This window comes from Phyllostomus discolor, chromosome 7 (genome assembly GCF_004126475.2).
Source record: "Phyllostomus discolor isolate MPI-MPIP mPhyDis1 chromosome 7, mPhyDis1.pri.v3, whole genome shotgun sequence".
Taxonomy (NCBI): Eukaryota; Metazoa; Chordata; class Mammalia; order Chiroptera; family Phyllostomidae; genus Phyllostomus; species Phyllostomus discolor.
Window position 1 is genome coordinate 8,139,501 of NC_040909.2, and position 14,711 is coordinate 8,154,211.

The window sequence follows — 14,711 nt, forward strand, 5'->3', positions numbered from 1 at the left end:
CTCTAACTGCACACGTGTCTCTGGGGAACGCATCCAGTCTCATAGCTTCAAATATCATCTCTGGGCCAATAACTTGAAGGTTCATACCTTCAGCTTCGACCTCTCTCCTGAATGCCATAGGCTTATATTCCAACTCAGATTTCCAAAAGGCACTTCGCACTCAGTGCGTTCAACAGAGCATCCCTGACCTTCCTCCAGACCTGCCCCTCCCACGGTCTCCCTGCCCCAGTGAAGGCAGTGCTGTTACTTGACCCCTGTTTCTCTCACGCTTCATAGCCAGCATGTTATCAATGAGCTAGAGTGAACCCTTAAAATACTTCCAGAATCTGCTTCTCACCGATCCACTGCCCCCTGTTACAGTCCATCCCTTGCCTCTGTTTCTGCGGCTGCCCACTCCCATCCTGTCCCTCCGCTGTGCACTCTCAGCACGGGGGCCTCAGTGACCCTAGGGGTGGGAATTAGATAATGCCACCCACATGCTCAAAACCCCTCTGCGGCTCCCCGCTTCCTTTAGAATACCGGCTAAACAAGGAAACCTATGAGTACAATGTAGTATCACTAAGAAAAAAAAACACACACGAATAGCTCCATAGATGATGAAAAGGCATAAAACAAACTTCAGCATTCACCCTTAATGAAAACCCTTCACTAAAATAAGAATTCCTGGGTTCTGCCTTACTGATCAAATATATTTATTTCAAATCCAAAGTCAAACTCCTACTTGCTGAGTGAACATCAGAAATATTTCCTTCGTGTCGCAAACACAATGAGAAAGGAGGGAAAATGATAATTACTTACAGATTTTTAAAAAGATTTTATTTATTTATTTTTAGAGAGGGAAGGGAGGGAGATAGAGAGAGAGGGAAACATCAATGATCAATGTGCTGTTGCTGGGGGTCATGGTCTGCAACCCAGGCATGTACCCTGACTGGGAATCGAACCTGCGACACTTTGGTTCGCAGCCCGTGCTCAATCCACTGAGCTATGCCAGCCAGGTTTTACTTACAGATTTTTTAATGGTAAACTTAGAAAAATCCTAAGAGAATAAACCACTATAAACTGTAAAAGAGTTTATTTAGCATATACAATTAACATGCTGAAATTAATGTTCATGAAACAGGCAAGCAGAAGCTGTCACGGAAGAAAAGGCCTCATTTACACTGGTAATGAGAGAGGTAAACTATCTAGGAATACACTTTATGAGAAATGGGCAAGATTTATGTGAAAATGTGCTAGCTCTAGGGGTCAGGAACCCAAAAATAACACCAGGCTCTCCAGTCAGACGCACTGACGTGAGCCAGGTTGGCGGAAGTTCGAAAGCCATCTTCCCGTGGCTCCCGGCCCTGGAGGCTGTGGTTTCTTCGCAGCGAGTTCTAGTTTTTATCCTCAAGCTTGCCCTGGGTGTCAGGAAGCAGTGGGGGTTGTGGCAACCTCCGGACGTCACTCTGACATCCTTGGGTCGTGTGTCAAGGTGTCCATTCTCCACCTCCAGGCAATGGCTGTGGACCCAGCCCGGGCATGAGCTCACTTGGTCCTGGAAGCGGTTGCAGGGATCTGTCCCTCAAGCTAAGAACCTGGAGTTGGGGCTGGCCTGGCTAGGTTTGAAGACAACGGTGACCTTGGGACCGGTGGAAAATGATATACTATGAATTTAAGGCATGCAGTGGTAAAGGTTAGTAAAGGATCACCTGCAGTCACCGGGAGTGAACAGCTGTCTGAAGCTGCTAGGCAGTTATGATGGAAATGAGGGAACTGTCAGAGTGGGTTGGCTTTTCCTGACTGCAGTGAAGAGTTTCAAGGCAGAAAGTTATGTGCAATGTGAAAGTCCAGACATACAGAGGAAACTCTGATATACGATAATGATGGCATTTCAAGTCAGTAGGGGAGAGATGGATTATTGAGTACATGAAGACGAGCAAATGGGTAGCTGTCGACACAGAAAGTAAAGTTGGATCCATTCACTTCACTCACATCAAAATTCCGGATAGGTCAAATTTTAAAAGGTCAAAAGTAAAATCATAAAACATTGAAAAGAAACCATGGAAGGGTTTTCAAAGTAATCTAAGAGAGGTGAAGGCCTTTTTAAAGTATGATACAACCTAGAAGTAGTAAGCAAAGAAAATCTTGGTAAAATTGACCAATGGAAAAGGGCCCTGGACCCCGTGTGGCTCAGCTGGTTGGGCACAGTCCCCCAAAATGAAAGTTGAGAGGTCCAGTGCCTGGCCAGGACACATGCCTGGTTTGCAGGTTCAATCTCCAGTCTGGGCCGGAACAGAAGGCAACCAATAGATGTTTCTCTCCCTCAATACTTAGCTAGGTTTCCATCTAGATCTTCGTTTCTGTTGCATGAAAGAAAGCTGGAATCCTGCCATGGAGTTTCATGATATGTAAGACTTTGTGCATTAATACTTATTAAAACATGTGTTTCAGAAGTGGATATAGCATGTACAGGCAGTTTTCTGTTCTGTGCACAAAAAATGTTTTTAAAAAATGAATATTTGTTGTTGTATACCCAAATATGCACTGAATAAATTCTTTATACTCATTTTTTAAAAAGCCTAATAAGTAATAAATGTCTTAACCTATTGAAGCTCACAAACCATTTGTCCTAATTTTCAGAAGAGAGAGAATTTCCAGACACACCCACACAGGACTTACTAAAAGACAGCCACAGGAGAGCTGGTCAAAACGGTTTGAGAGCTGCCAGGACAGACCATCAGGTGTCTGGCAAGAACAACAAACAGCTTCTGTTCTTTCCTCCCGGTCTCCCTCCCTCCCTCCCTCCCTCCTGGGTCTTGAAGCTGGGAGACCCAGAGAGGACACGGGGAAATGGAAGAGCAGACCCGGCCTTGCTGGCATTGCAGCACTTTGAGGCATCCCTCCGGGCGGAGATGGCCATATGAAGGGAGGAAGAGTTCATTCAGTGTTTTCTTTCCTTCCACTGAGTTACTGCTTGTCTGCTCTGGATCTAACACTGTTCTAGGCACTGGGGTTATGGCAGTGGACAAAACCGACAAAACCCCCTGCCCTTTTTAAGCTTACGCTCTAGGGAGAGACTGACGATAAACATAATGTAAAACGTCAGAAGGTGATGAATGCGGTGGAGAAAAGATATGGGAATACAGGTAAGGTAGATATATGGCGGGGTGGGGAGGAGAACAGGTATTAAATAGGATGGTCAGAAAGGACCTCAGTGAGAAGGTGCGGTTGGATTCCCTTGAGGCAGGGGAGGAAGCAAACCATCTCCATAATTAACAAAGGCCCAGCGACTTAGCCAGGGCAAAGACCTTGAGGTGGCAGGTGGGAGGGTGTCAGATGAGTTCTAGGACGAGCAGGGAGACCAGTGTGGCTGGGGCGGAGGAAAGGCGAGTGTGAAAGAGCTTTCCTGAGATGTAAGGGATGACGGGGCCGGGAGACCCTACAGACCCCTGGAAGGAATTTGGCTTTATTGGATATGAGGGTTAAGAATTTGGATTTGGGGTTTCACCACCTGAAAGTCAGTTACAACTAAAATACTTGTTTTCATATTTGAAAATGCCAAGAAAATTGAATTATGTACGTTAAGAGTGAGACAAAGAGGAAAATGTTAAGGGGGACATTCCTCTCCCGGAGGCTCTACTTGGTCCTACCCGCTGTAACTGCAACGGCCCAGGGAGGCCCCGCCTCTCTCCCTGTGGTTCCGCCCCCACTCGAAGTGACGTCCCAGCCAGGCCCCGCCTCCCCCGCCATGGCCCCGCCCCCTGTCAGAGTGACAGCCCAACGAGGCCTTGCCTATTCCACCGTAATCCCGCCCCTACTCAGAGTGACAGCCCAGAAGGCACTCCACAGGACTGGCCAGCCTGGGCGAGTCTCTCATTTCCCTGGAGCCGACCCAGTCTGCGCCAGAAGCCACACACTGCTCAGCCCCGACCCGGATCGGTGCAACCCGGCTCCAGGCCCCGCCTCTCCCACCATGGCTCCGCCCCCGCCTGCGCGTTGTCGCCACTAGGCCCCGCCGCGCCCACCTCGCGGGCCGCGCCCGCCCCACCGGCCCCACCTCGAGCGTCCGCTCGCCGGGCTGCCGGTCTCGCCGGCTCTCGGGCCCGCCCCCTAAGACGTGGAGCGCCGCGGCCGCCGGTAAGTGGGGGAGGGCATCTGGGAGCCCCTCGATCTCCGCAGGGCAGAGCCCCGGTCCGAGCGGGTTGCTGAGCCCGGGATGACGGGAGTCGGTGGGTCGCTTCGCGGGATCTTCCCGGGCCGTTCCCTTCCTCCCAGGGTACCTCCTTGTGGTGGCGATCCTGGGAACGGGGAAGTGTGTTGGGGGGTGTTCAGGTGGGGAGAGGAAGGAGTGACGGTGTTGGGGAGTGGCTGTCGCGGATGGAGGCTGGGGACAGCCCCGATTTGGGGAGGAGTTAGGAGCCTGGGGATGAAAGGTTGAGCAATGGAATGGAAGAAAGGTGGCGAGGCCGAAATCTGGGGCTAGTGGGTTCAGGGTGGGGGTTATGGGGGGAGCGAGGTTCAGAGCTTTGGGATAGGTGGTCGTGAGCGGGGTGGGGAATCGGCGAAGCCTAGTGAAGAGCGTTTTTTTGGAAGGACCAGGGCACAGAGACCCATGATTTACGTTTCCCCTGACCGTGTGCGGAGGGGAGCAGGGTGGGCTAGGGAATCTCAGAACGGGTGTGGTCCGAGCGAACTCGCGGGGTGATGCTCCCCTCACAACGGGGTGATGGGTGGCCAGGCTCAAGACTGGGTCACATCCTGCAGTTTAAATAACAGATGCAAGTCAGGGGCAGCGCCTGGGACACGTGAGAAACGTGGATGGGATGGGGTCCACCTTCTGTACGCTGTTCTAATTTTCCTGGTCGTCACAGAGCCAGCGCTGGTGTGAGCATTCTGCTCTTTGAAGGGGTGAGACCATGGACCCTGGGGGGAGGTTCTGGAGTTTGAAAGTACAGCTGAGGTTTATGCAGACTCAAAAAAAACTGTTGTATCACATTCACTTACATCCTGCAGAGTTGTAGTTTTAAAAAATCTAATCCTGTGGGGTTTTAAAAGTTTAGATCTTTATCCTCTGGCTACTTGCAATTTAAAGTCACAGTGACCTAGAGGACTAGACGATTTCCAAGGAACAGTCTGTGAGTTTGACAAACAGTTTTGAATTAACTGTGGAAAGTAGACCATGTCTATTCTGACCAGCTGCTGCTGAAAGATGAAGAATGACATTTAGAAGATCTAAAATAAAAGAATGGGAAAGAAAAGGCCTGGTAAATTGGGAAGTGTGTGTACTTAAAAAGTCCAGTGAAACTTTTTTTATATGGTAGAAATCTTAGAAGATAGAGAAAATAAATATAGGATGAAAATGAAACCCTTGCACAATTTTACCAACCCTGTTAACATTCTGGTGCAATTCTTCTCAATTCTTTCTGTATTTTTTTGTGTATTTAAATGTACATGATACTTAATTGGGATCATATTATATATTATGTTGCATTTATTTTGTATTTTCCTCATTTATCATTTCCGTGGATCATTAAAATCTCTCCTTACACATCTTTTTAAATTGTTGTGTAATGTGTAGTCCATTGTATGGACTGATGCTTTTATCACATGTTAGAGTTTCAACTGTGTGCCCACTTACGGGCTTGGAGGTGAAACTCAGGGTTGCTCCAGGTTTTCAGACATTATCCAGCCAAAAGGACCAACATTTTGGTCATGTCTGGGGTCATGACAATAGAGATACTGTCTCGCCTCACTGGTCACTCCATGTAAGACCCAGTTGAATGACTCTGTGCAGAGGTGGCCTTCTGTCCACACAGTGTCCCGTCAGGCCTGGGCTGCTGTGGCCGGGCTATCTCCTACAACTTCCTGTTGAGTCCCGAGGTCACAAGGTTCCTGCTGTGCTCCTCAGGGAATGGGCCTCACCACTTCCCTCCATTGTCGCCGTCACCGAGAAACTCGAGGGAGGGTGGGTGTGTGCCGTGCTGGTTTTCCACCCGCATGTCTGCGGTCTCTTACGTAACCGAGAGGCAGCTGCCCCGGGCCTCCACCTCCGTGGGGGAGTGGCCCACCGGCTCTCAAAGTTCACTGCCCGTCAGGGGTGTGAGGGGGAGCCCCTAGGTTGTCTAAGGAAGGGTCCCATCCTTCGTCTAGCCCCGGCCATTACAATAACAGCCTTCCTCCCAAGGACCTTCCTCTCATCGTCCACCTTGACCGGTGTGGCCCTTCCTTCTTCTCTCTCTGATGTGTTCTTACTCTGCTGCACGACTGCCCGTCCTTTCGTCATTTTGCTTCACGTTTCCCCTTGAGTCTGAAATAAGTCGGTTCCCAAAGAAAGCCTTGTGCGTTTTCTTTTTAGCCTTTGAATTGATGATACTTCTACTGATTTTTTCCCCTTTTACCAAAACTCAGGAAGAGTAAAGGGTCCATTCTTATTTTCTTGTTCCTTGATAAAATATGCCCATAAACCACCCCCAGACCCTCTCCCCACAGGGCCAAACTCACCGTGTGTTTCTCTTCCTGCGTTTCGATCTCCCTGACCAGGATGTCCCTCTTACTGTAGTCAGGCGACTCCCGGAGCAAGCGCAGAAGCCGCGTGAGTCCGGTACCCCTGTTCCCGTGGAGGTCTGGGCCTGTGTGCGGTCGGACACGTGGCAGCGAAGAGCAGAGTGTGGGATGGCTGTCGCTGGTCCTGTGCCCCGGGACTGTGTGGAGCCTGGCTCCTCGTGCCCTGCAGTCCATCCTGGCCGCTGGCCCGGCCGACAGTCTGGGTAAAAGGGGAAAACTAACTGGCTGTGGTGGCAGAAATCACCCTACTCTCCGGTGGCCAAGAAGTCTGTATATGTTGAACGTGCTTGTTTTGGGGTTGTCCCCAACTGAAACCATGAGGCCCTTTTCTGTAGCCACTCTTAAAGCCCTCATGTGCCCCCCACCTGGTGTTTGGTCCCAGCGTTTGATGCTTGTCTGGTGTCCATAATGATGGTGGAGCAAGCTCCCAGCAAGACCCCCAGGTAACAGCAGATTGCAGAACTCAGCTTGTGCTGAGGCTGCCATAAGGCTTCTCATTTCCATCATCTTATGCTCGATATCCTGTCCCTGGGGAGAAGTGGGGCTAGAGCAGGCCCGGATCCCACGGGCTGGCCAGCTGCAGGGTGCGGGCGTGTCTGCCTGCGCCCCGTTGCATGCCCACGCACAGGGGCAGCGGTCTCCCAAGGAGGGGTGTCCCCAGAGGTGTCAATATGCAGTGACAGACTTTTCCTGAGCAGGGGGCACGGGAAGAAGGGCTCAGGGACAGGAAGAGGGAGGCACAGGTGGTGTAAGAGGATTCCTACCTCTTAGGTTACCTGGATCGTAAGGACACTGTGGCCCAATGGGCGGCCCAGTATGGCATCAAATTACCTCTGTCATCAACGTGTGGAAGTGCCCGATTTCCTGCACTTGTGCCAGAACGGGGTTCTCTCCATCTTTCAACTTATAGCAAATCTGAAAAGGGTAAAGTATGTGGGTGTTACTTGTGCATTTCTTTTATGAGTAAATTTGAACATTTTTTCAAATGTCTCTTGGCCACTTGTATTTCTTCTTTTGTGACTTGTGGTTTCAGTGTCTTGTATTTTTTGTCGAATTGTGAGAACTCTTTGTGTATCAGATATTTTGACACTTTTGTCTGTAATGTATTGAGAACCTTATCAAGGTTGTGCCTCTGCAGTGCACATCGGGGTGGAAATATTCTTTCAAATTCTTTTGAATTGGCACATTGCGGATATGTTCTTTTTTATATTATGTGTATGTACCTATGTGTGTATGTATATATATACACACTGCAGGAGAAAACTGTGTACTGACTACCTTCTCATCTTATCTGCCAAACGCTGCATTTCCAGTTGAATATGTATTCCCAGAAGTATATCTAGCATATATGGATCCCCTCTCTCTCTGGTCTGGAGTTTGAACAAAATATTCATATTGGTTGCAGTAGAGCACTCTCACGGAAAAAAAAAAGTTGCACCTCAAGAAATGAAAGGCAAATAAGTTCTCAAATGAGAATAAATCAGGGGGAAAGTGGTGGCAGGAAAATGAAGACAACTGTCCTTGAACAACAGTAAAAAAAAAGGAAAAAGAGAGAATGAAGCAATGAGCAAATATTTATGATGAGTGTCTAAGTGGTGCTCGGATACATGTTTAGAACGGGAACCTGCATTTAGTGTCCCAGAAAGATTGCTTTATGGCCTGGCAATCCCGAATGAGGCGGGCCTTTCATTATGTGAGGCGATGTACTTTGACCTTTGGTGCCGTCCCATATGCCCTGCTGAACCATGTGCTGCCCCTTCACCTAACCCTTCCTTTCCTCTTTGCTGTGGGTTCGCACACAGTGTATTCTTTCCGTGTCCTGGGTTAAGGACCCTGCAGCCACCCACTTATCTTTCCAGGTTGAAGGCTGTCTGGTTCTCTCCCTCCCCTCCCGGAAGCTAGTTCCCTCTCCTTGGGCCCCCCTCCACCCTGACTTATTGCTGACGCACTCAGCCCCCGTGTTAGAACGATTTGATGCACACAGGCCTCTGTGTGAGCCTGGGAACGCGTCAGAAGGAAGAGACAGACCTATTCACTCTCGTACCTTCACGCCCTGTAGCACTTGGCTCGCCGTAAGCATGTGATTAGTGTTGGTTGTGTTTGACATTTTGATTTGAAAGGTGAGGTGATGATGCTCATCTCATAATCTGTTGGTAGATGAACACTTTTCCCCAACTTTTTTTTTAAATGAAAAATTCCAGAAGTTCGAGGGAGTTGAAGGAATGCCACAAAGATCACCCATATTCTGGCTCCCTACACTGGCCTATTGCGATCACATCACTTTGCTGCCTAGCTGGTCCTCTGCTCAGAAACCTGAGTGACTCCTTCCTTGCCATTGGGCCAGACGTAACCTACGGCGTTGATTATCCTTAAATGGTTGCAGCTTGCAAAACGTTGCCGCTCCCCTCTGTCGGGCCAGTCTTACTGTTCACCGACACTGTCCTGATTCTCGCTTCACTGATTTTGTACATGTCATTTCCCTGTGTGGCACAGCTTCTCCCTTTGCCCGGGCCGAAACCCTCACACACTAAGTGTTGTGAGTTCCGCAGCTCCCACTGCTCTGCTGCTCGTTCACTCTGTGTAATTCCTGACTCCGTCACCAGCTGCGTGGGGCTGAGCGCTACGTCCGATTTTGACCTGGTTTCCTGCACGGAGCCTAGCATGCTGACTTTGATTCGGTTGGCATCTTTAATAGTGTTCACGATGTATTTGTCGTATAATTTGAATGTAAGATTGATTTATGTAATACCTGAATTGCCCGAAACAAAACTTGTGCTCTTTTAGAGAAAAACAAAAGCTTACCAGTTCAAGCTAGACGACCCGTATCTCTTTGCTCGACTTGCCATGAGATTTCCCCCACAGAAAGATGTTCTGTGATGTCGGTCACCCCCTTTGTGATTTTTACCGAGAACTGATTTGTACTTGTCCTTTGGGGCCATTAGAACTTACACCAAGTACAGAGTTAGAACCAGTAAGTCTGAAGTCCAAAAATCACCCCTGTGGAGGATCACTGGGTTAGAGAGATTCACACGAGAAACGTTTTTTACAGGGAGGCCCTTAGATCTTGGTGACTGATACCATCTGTGGGTCTCCAGGTTGACCCTCATTTTTCAAGCTTGGTGACAGAGATGAAGGTGATATCCCTGAGCGAGGCAGGGAGAGCGGGAAAGAAAGCTGTTGCTAGGCCATCAACTCCATCCTGAAACCGGAAATGGGACTGTGTGGGTTCCCCGCTTGTCATGAATTAGTGACTCCCGGTATTTATCGGACAACGGCTCAGTTCCTTTGTAATCAGGGGTCCTCGTCAGTTCCCAGGCCCTTCCCATCCTCCCTCCCCCCTCACATTGATAATTGCTTCAGCCACACCCAACCACTCTACTTCTTGGAGTCTGTCGGCTATTTTTTTGGTCACTATTTTGTGGGGCTGTACTCTTTCCTCTGCTTAGAATGCCATCCATGGTCTGTGTGGCAGACTCCTGTGTATTCTTCTAAATCCTGTTCAGAGGTCCCCTCCTTTGAAAATGTTTTCTTACTCCTCTTGTGTGAATCCATTTTACACTCTTACCTTTCGGTGACCTGAACATGCCCCCTGCCGTCTTCCCAGCTGTTTCTGGGTGTGGGTGGTGCCCCCTCGTCTTTGCAGAGGTCCTGGCTCGCACAGGTGTGCTCAAACCACGGGCTGAGCCTGTCCTATAACCCATCTTTGTCACAAGAGAAGTTTTGCTTTGCCTTGGAAACCAGAATTTAGGTGTAATGAAGAGAAAACACAAATACAGTTTACTTATTTCTCTTTTCCATTCTAACCCAGGTTTGCTTTTACTTTATTTTAATTTCCAGGAAGTTTGCCAAAGATGAAAGTGACCTTGTCAACCTTGGATACTTGTGAGGGTTCTTTCACACCTTTGGTCGTCTTGGAACTGGCTCAGGATGTCAAAGAGGAAACCAAAGAGTGGCTGAAAAACAGAATCGTCACTAAAAAGAAAGATGGAGGTGAGTGAAATAAATATCACTCAGACGTAGGCATGCTCAGTGACTAAAAATATATTTTCAGGGGTATTTTACAGTTTTTCCCATAGATATAGTTCTATAATTAATGTCCGTTTCTTTGGTCTGTATTACTTATCTAGGACTTAAAAGGAGGTCTTCGATAAACATCAGATTGTAAGTCTTCATTAGTTTGTAAGCAACAGGAGTGATTTTTCTCGTAGCTACAGTGCTTGGTGCATGTAGGTGCTTAATAAATAGTGGCCAAGTCCATCAGCGAGTATTCACCGAGTGTCCTCTGTGTGTCGGCTTTGGGGCTAAGGGAGGGAGAAATACAGTCCGTGCCTGCAAGGCCGCTACTGGCCGGGGAAGGAGGCTGAATGCCTGTCCCTGGAAAGTGAAGTAACAGAAGATAGAAGCTAATGAAAGAGCTGCTGCAAAGGAGTCCGTGATGCTTGGAAACGAACCCTATCCATCACTGTCATGCAAGTCAAGAGGGGAAGAGGTGGTACCCGATGATGCTTTTCAGGGCGGCAAGGGATGCCTGCACTGGAGGACAAAGGTTAGCCCTCTCCTGAAGGGCAAGCAGAAGGGGCTGTAGGTGTGGGAGGAGGGTGTTTACATGAGCAGACTCTTCACAAAACTATGCAAAACAACACCTCAAACTTCACCAGGTCTCCAGATATTACACAGAACTTAAACACTTTTTTTAAAGAGGCTGTGAGCATAAATTGAAATGCTTTTGTAATAATTAAACTTTCAATCCTTTTTTCAAATAACTGAACCACACATAAACTTAACAACAGCAGTACCTGCCGGCTGACATGTGATGTGTTTCACTGGACTGGAGCCCCTTTAAAAGCCCTGCGACGTGAGAACGTTGGTCAGCGGGAGGCTCCGGGACACGCCCAGGCACCTCCTCTGCTCATGGAGTGTTGTTAGCAGGAACACAAGGGCCGAGGAGCTGGAGATAAAGGTGGTAACAAGGGGGAGAGACAGGACTGGCTGAGCTCCATTTTGAGAAATAGGCGGGTCCTCCTGTCCCTTCCCTATTGTACCGCCCGGCCAAAGGCTCTGCTTGGTATTCTCTGCAGAGGGCCAGATGCCTGGGGTCTCGGCCTGGGGCTCAAGGCAAAGTTGGAAACAGAGATTCTGTGCTGAAAGCAGGGTGACAGCTGAATCCTGTGACCCCTTCCCTCTGCCCTACTCACATAATACCTAATTCAGTTTCCAAAACACTTGCGGCTAGAGTCACATCATCTAGGAGAGACCGAATCATCTTTCTTTGGGGAATAAGACCGACTCAAAACAAAACAACCCATGGTGCACAAAGAAATCAGAGAGGAGCCTGCGAAACGTGACCTGGCCAGATCACCCTGCATCAGAAGCCACCTTTGATGCGCTCCCTCTAAGCCTTCAGAACCTGTTCCGCCTCTTAGAGAACCCTTTCTTAAGCCTGAGCGTGCAGCAAAAGGTCACCAAACGTTGGAGGAAAATCTCTACCCAAAAGAGAACAGAAAAAAGCAGCAAACTATGAAGCAGAAAACCGAAAGAGAATTTAAATCTCATTTCTCAGAATGATGAGAAGACAGAACATCTATGAATCAAAGTAGGATATTGTAAAATAACCACTTAGAAGAAAGGCGGCTCTTACAAAGGGAAAGTATGAAAGCCAAATTTGAAAACTCATAGAAGAGTTAGATGATAATTTTGACTAAAAAAAATTCCAAAAAACAGAGCAAAAAGCTAAAGAATTGGAAACTATGCAGAAAAAAACACAAGGAAATCGGAAGACTCGTCTAGAGGCATACATCTGAACGGAAGGACGTCTGGACAGGGAGCAGCGAGAGGAGGGGAGACTTTATCAAAGGGGAGCTCAGCGCCAGGCCGTCCTGGGCTGAACGGGCTCACGCAGCGCTGGCACTGCGGATGGAAACGGCGTGTCATCGGAAGGTCTCAGAACCCAGGGGATGAAGAAGACGCTACAAACTTCCAGAAAACACAAAACAGGTCACACCTAAAGGATCAGACTTAACAGAAACGTCGGAAGCTAGAAGGAAGTGGTGTAGTATCTTCAGTTCCGAAGGAAAACTGTTTCAGTCTGGAATTGGGAGCCCACCGGCGGCCTGCAAGGCTCGAGGGCGGAGTGAAGAGGGGCGTCTCTGAGAGGGTGTTGGTAGGGTACCACCTCAGTGCGCGCAGGGAAGACAGACCATCGGGAGAGGCCTGGGGGATTGACGTATTGGTAAGGACATGATAAACTAAGCAAATGATAAAACAAGACGGCGAATCTGGGGGGAAATGGACAGTTGTGGAAGAGGAAAACCATAGGAAAGAAAACGCTATGGATGAAATGAAAAGGATGATGTAACTGTTGTCAGAAGGGGCTGATGGGAGTGGTGGTCGGAAGTGCTGAAGGTTCAGGGCAAAGGTTCGGGGTCGGGGCTGGGGAGAGAGCTGACTCCTCACCTGCCAAGGCCTAAAACAAAGAGGAGTGGCTCTCCAAGCATCTTGTTTGGTCACACGAAAACAGGTAACAGAGGAATCACCCGAGGAGTGTGAAGTCTTGGGAGAGGAGATTAGGCGGAGGGAAATGAGGACTGCCCTTCTTCAAAGTAAGATGCCGACAGAGGGTTCTCGTTGAAGGTGCGCTCCTGGAGAAGTGCCCGCGAGGGCCTTTCCCACACTCTCTCTGCGTCAGCTCGGGGCTTCCCAGCAAGAGGCACTAGGGTGGGACTTGGTGCACAGAGGCTCACTGAGGGAAACGGTTGTTGAAAGAAAGGTGGGGACGGCAGGACTAGGCACAGGGAGCCTGCAGACGTGGCTGCTGGTCTGACCCTGGTGGGAGGAGAGGGGGAAGGCAGGAGGCTTGACCAGGAGGAGCCTCCGACTGCAGCACAGTCCTGAGAAGGCGTGGGCCAGGCCCCAGGTTGCCCTGCACGGAACCCGTGCTGAGCAGGAATGGCCTCACTCCAGCGCCCTGCATGCTCACCCACGGCTGGGGGCCAGTGCGGGGCTGGGGGCCAGTGGGGAGCGTGGCCAGGTGTGAGGGTGCCGCTTCCAGAGCAGCACGGTGGGAGCTGTCAGCCAAGCCTGCTCCCCCCTGCGCATCCTCCTGACAGGAGGTCTAGGTGGGGGTGGCGGGGGCTTCTGAGGCTGCTATACTCACCAGCCTATTTTGTTTTTGTTACCAAGCTTTCGATCTTTGCAGTGTGAGAAGTGAAAAGTAGCACATTGGTGCCATTTTTGCATTTATCTAAATATGAGTGAGGTTAAGGATTTTCTGTTTATGAGCCATTTATATTTTCTGTAAATTGAATATGTCTCTAATTGTTTTTTATTAAAGTCTTTAATACTTCTATTATGAATTACCTAAAATAATACATTAATCTTAATATATTGATATTAATCCATTTCATAAATGAAATATAGATACTGCTCATTATCCTGTTACCATCTGACTAGTATTTCATAATTTCTGTCAATCTCCTCTAGAGGGTAAGTAGTAAAGAAACACCTTAAAAAGTTTGATATGGGTAAAAGTAAAAAAAATAGAAAAAATTGTGTTTACCATAATCTTTTAAGTAATAATTACATGTACAAGATCAAATCTTAACATCTAATCTTTTTTATTATTTTTTAAATTTATTTTTCAAGAGAAGAAGAGAGGAAGGGAGGAAGAGTAACATTGATGTACAAGAGATACATTGATCAGTTGCCTCTCACATGCCCCCAACTGGGGATCTGGCCACAACCCAGGCATGTGCCCTGACTGGGGATCAAACTGGTGACCTTTCAGTTTGCACGCCAGCACGCAATCCACTGAGCCACACCAGCCAGGACCTTAACATCTACTCTTAACATTTGAAAATCCATTTAAGAAAACCATCATGAAATCTATTTGAATGTAGATACTGATGGGAAAAATCATTGAAAATTATATTACTCTTTATTTATTATTTAACATTCACACAATCTGTTATAGTTCAATGTAAATTAGAAACTATACCCTCACCCTGCATACTTAGTGCAAATCAATACCTAGAACTAGTCAATATTGAATTCTTGTCTCATATGTACTTCAAATTTGAGTAACTGGCAAGCCACTTACTGTGTTTTCCAGTGTGGGCTTTTATTGAAAAAATCCCCCAACTTACTTATATTTCCTGTTTATTTGGAAGATG

The 14,711-nt window shown here is 48.2% G+C and overlaps 1 protein-coding gene across 4 annotated transcripts in view; it reads left to right on the forward strand.

Annotated features, from left to right (window-relative positions):
* Window positions 1-3,958: 3,958 nt before the first annotated feature.
* ANO10 (anoctamin 10) overlaps window positions 3,959-14,711 on the forward strand; it is a 111,044-nt gene continuing 100,291 nt past the window's right edge. For 2 of the 4 annotated variants that reach the window (XM_036030456.1, XM_036030455.1), the window contains exons 1-2: window positions 4,186-4,208; window positions 10,381-10,533. In XM_036030456.1, the coding sequence (XP_035886349.1) occupies window positions 4,196-4,208; window positions 10,381-10,533 (166 nt within the window). In that variant the 5' untranslated portion in view covers window positions 4,186-4,195. The other 2 variants (XM_028518339.2, XM_028518338.2) reach the window with 2 other exon arrangements.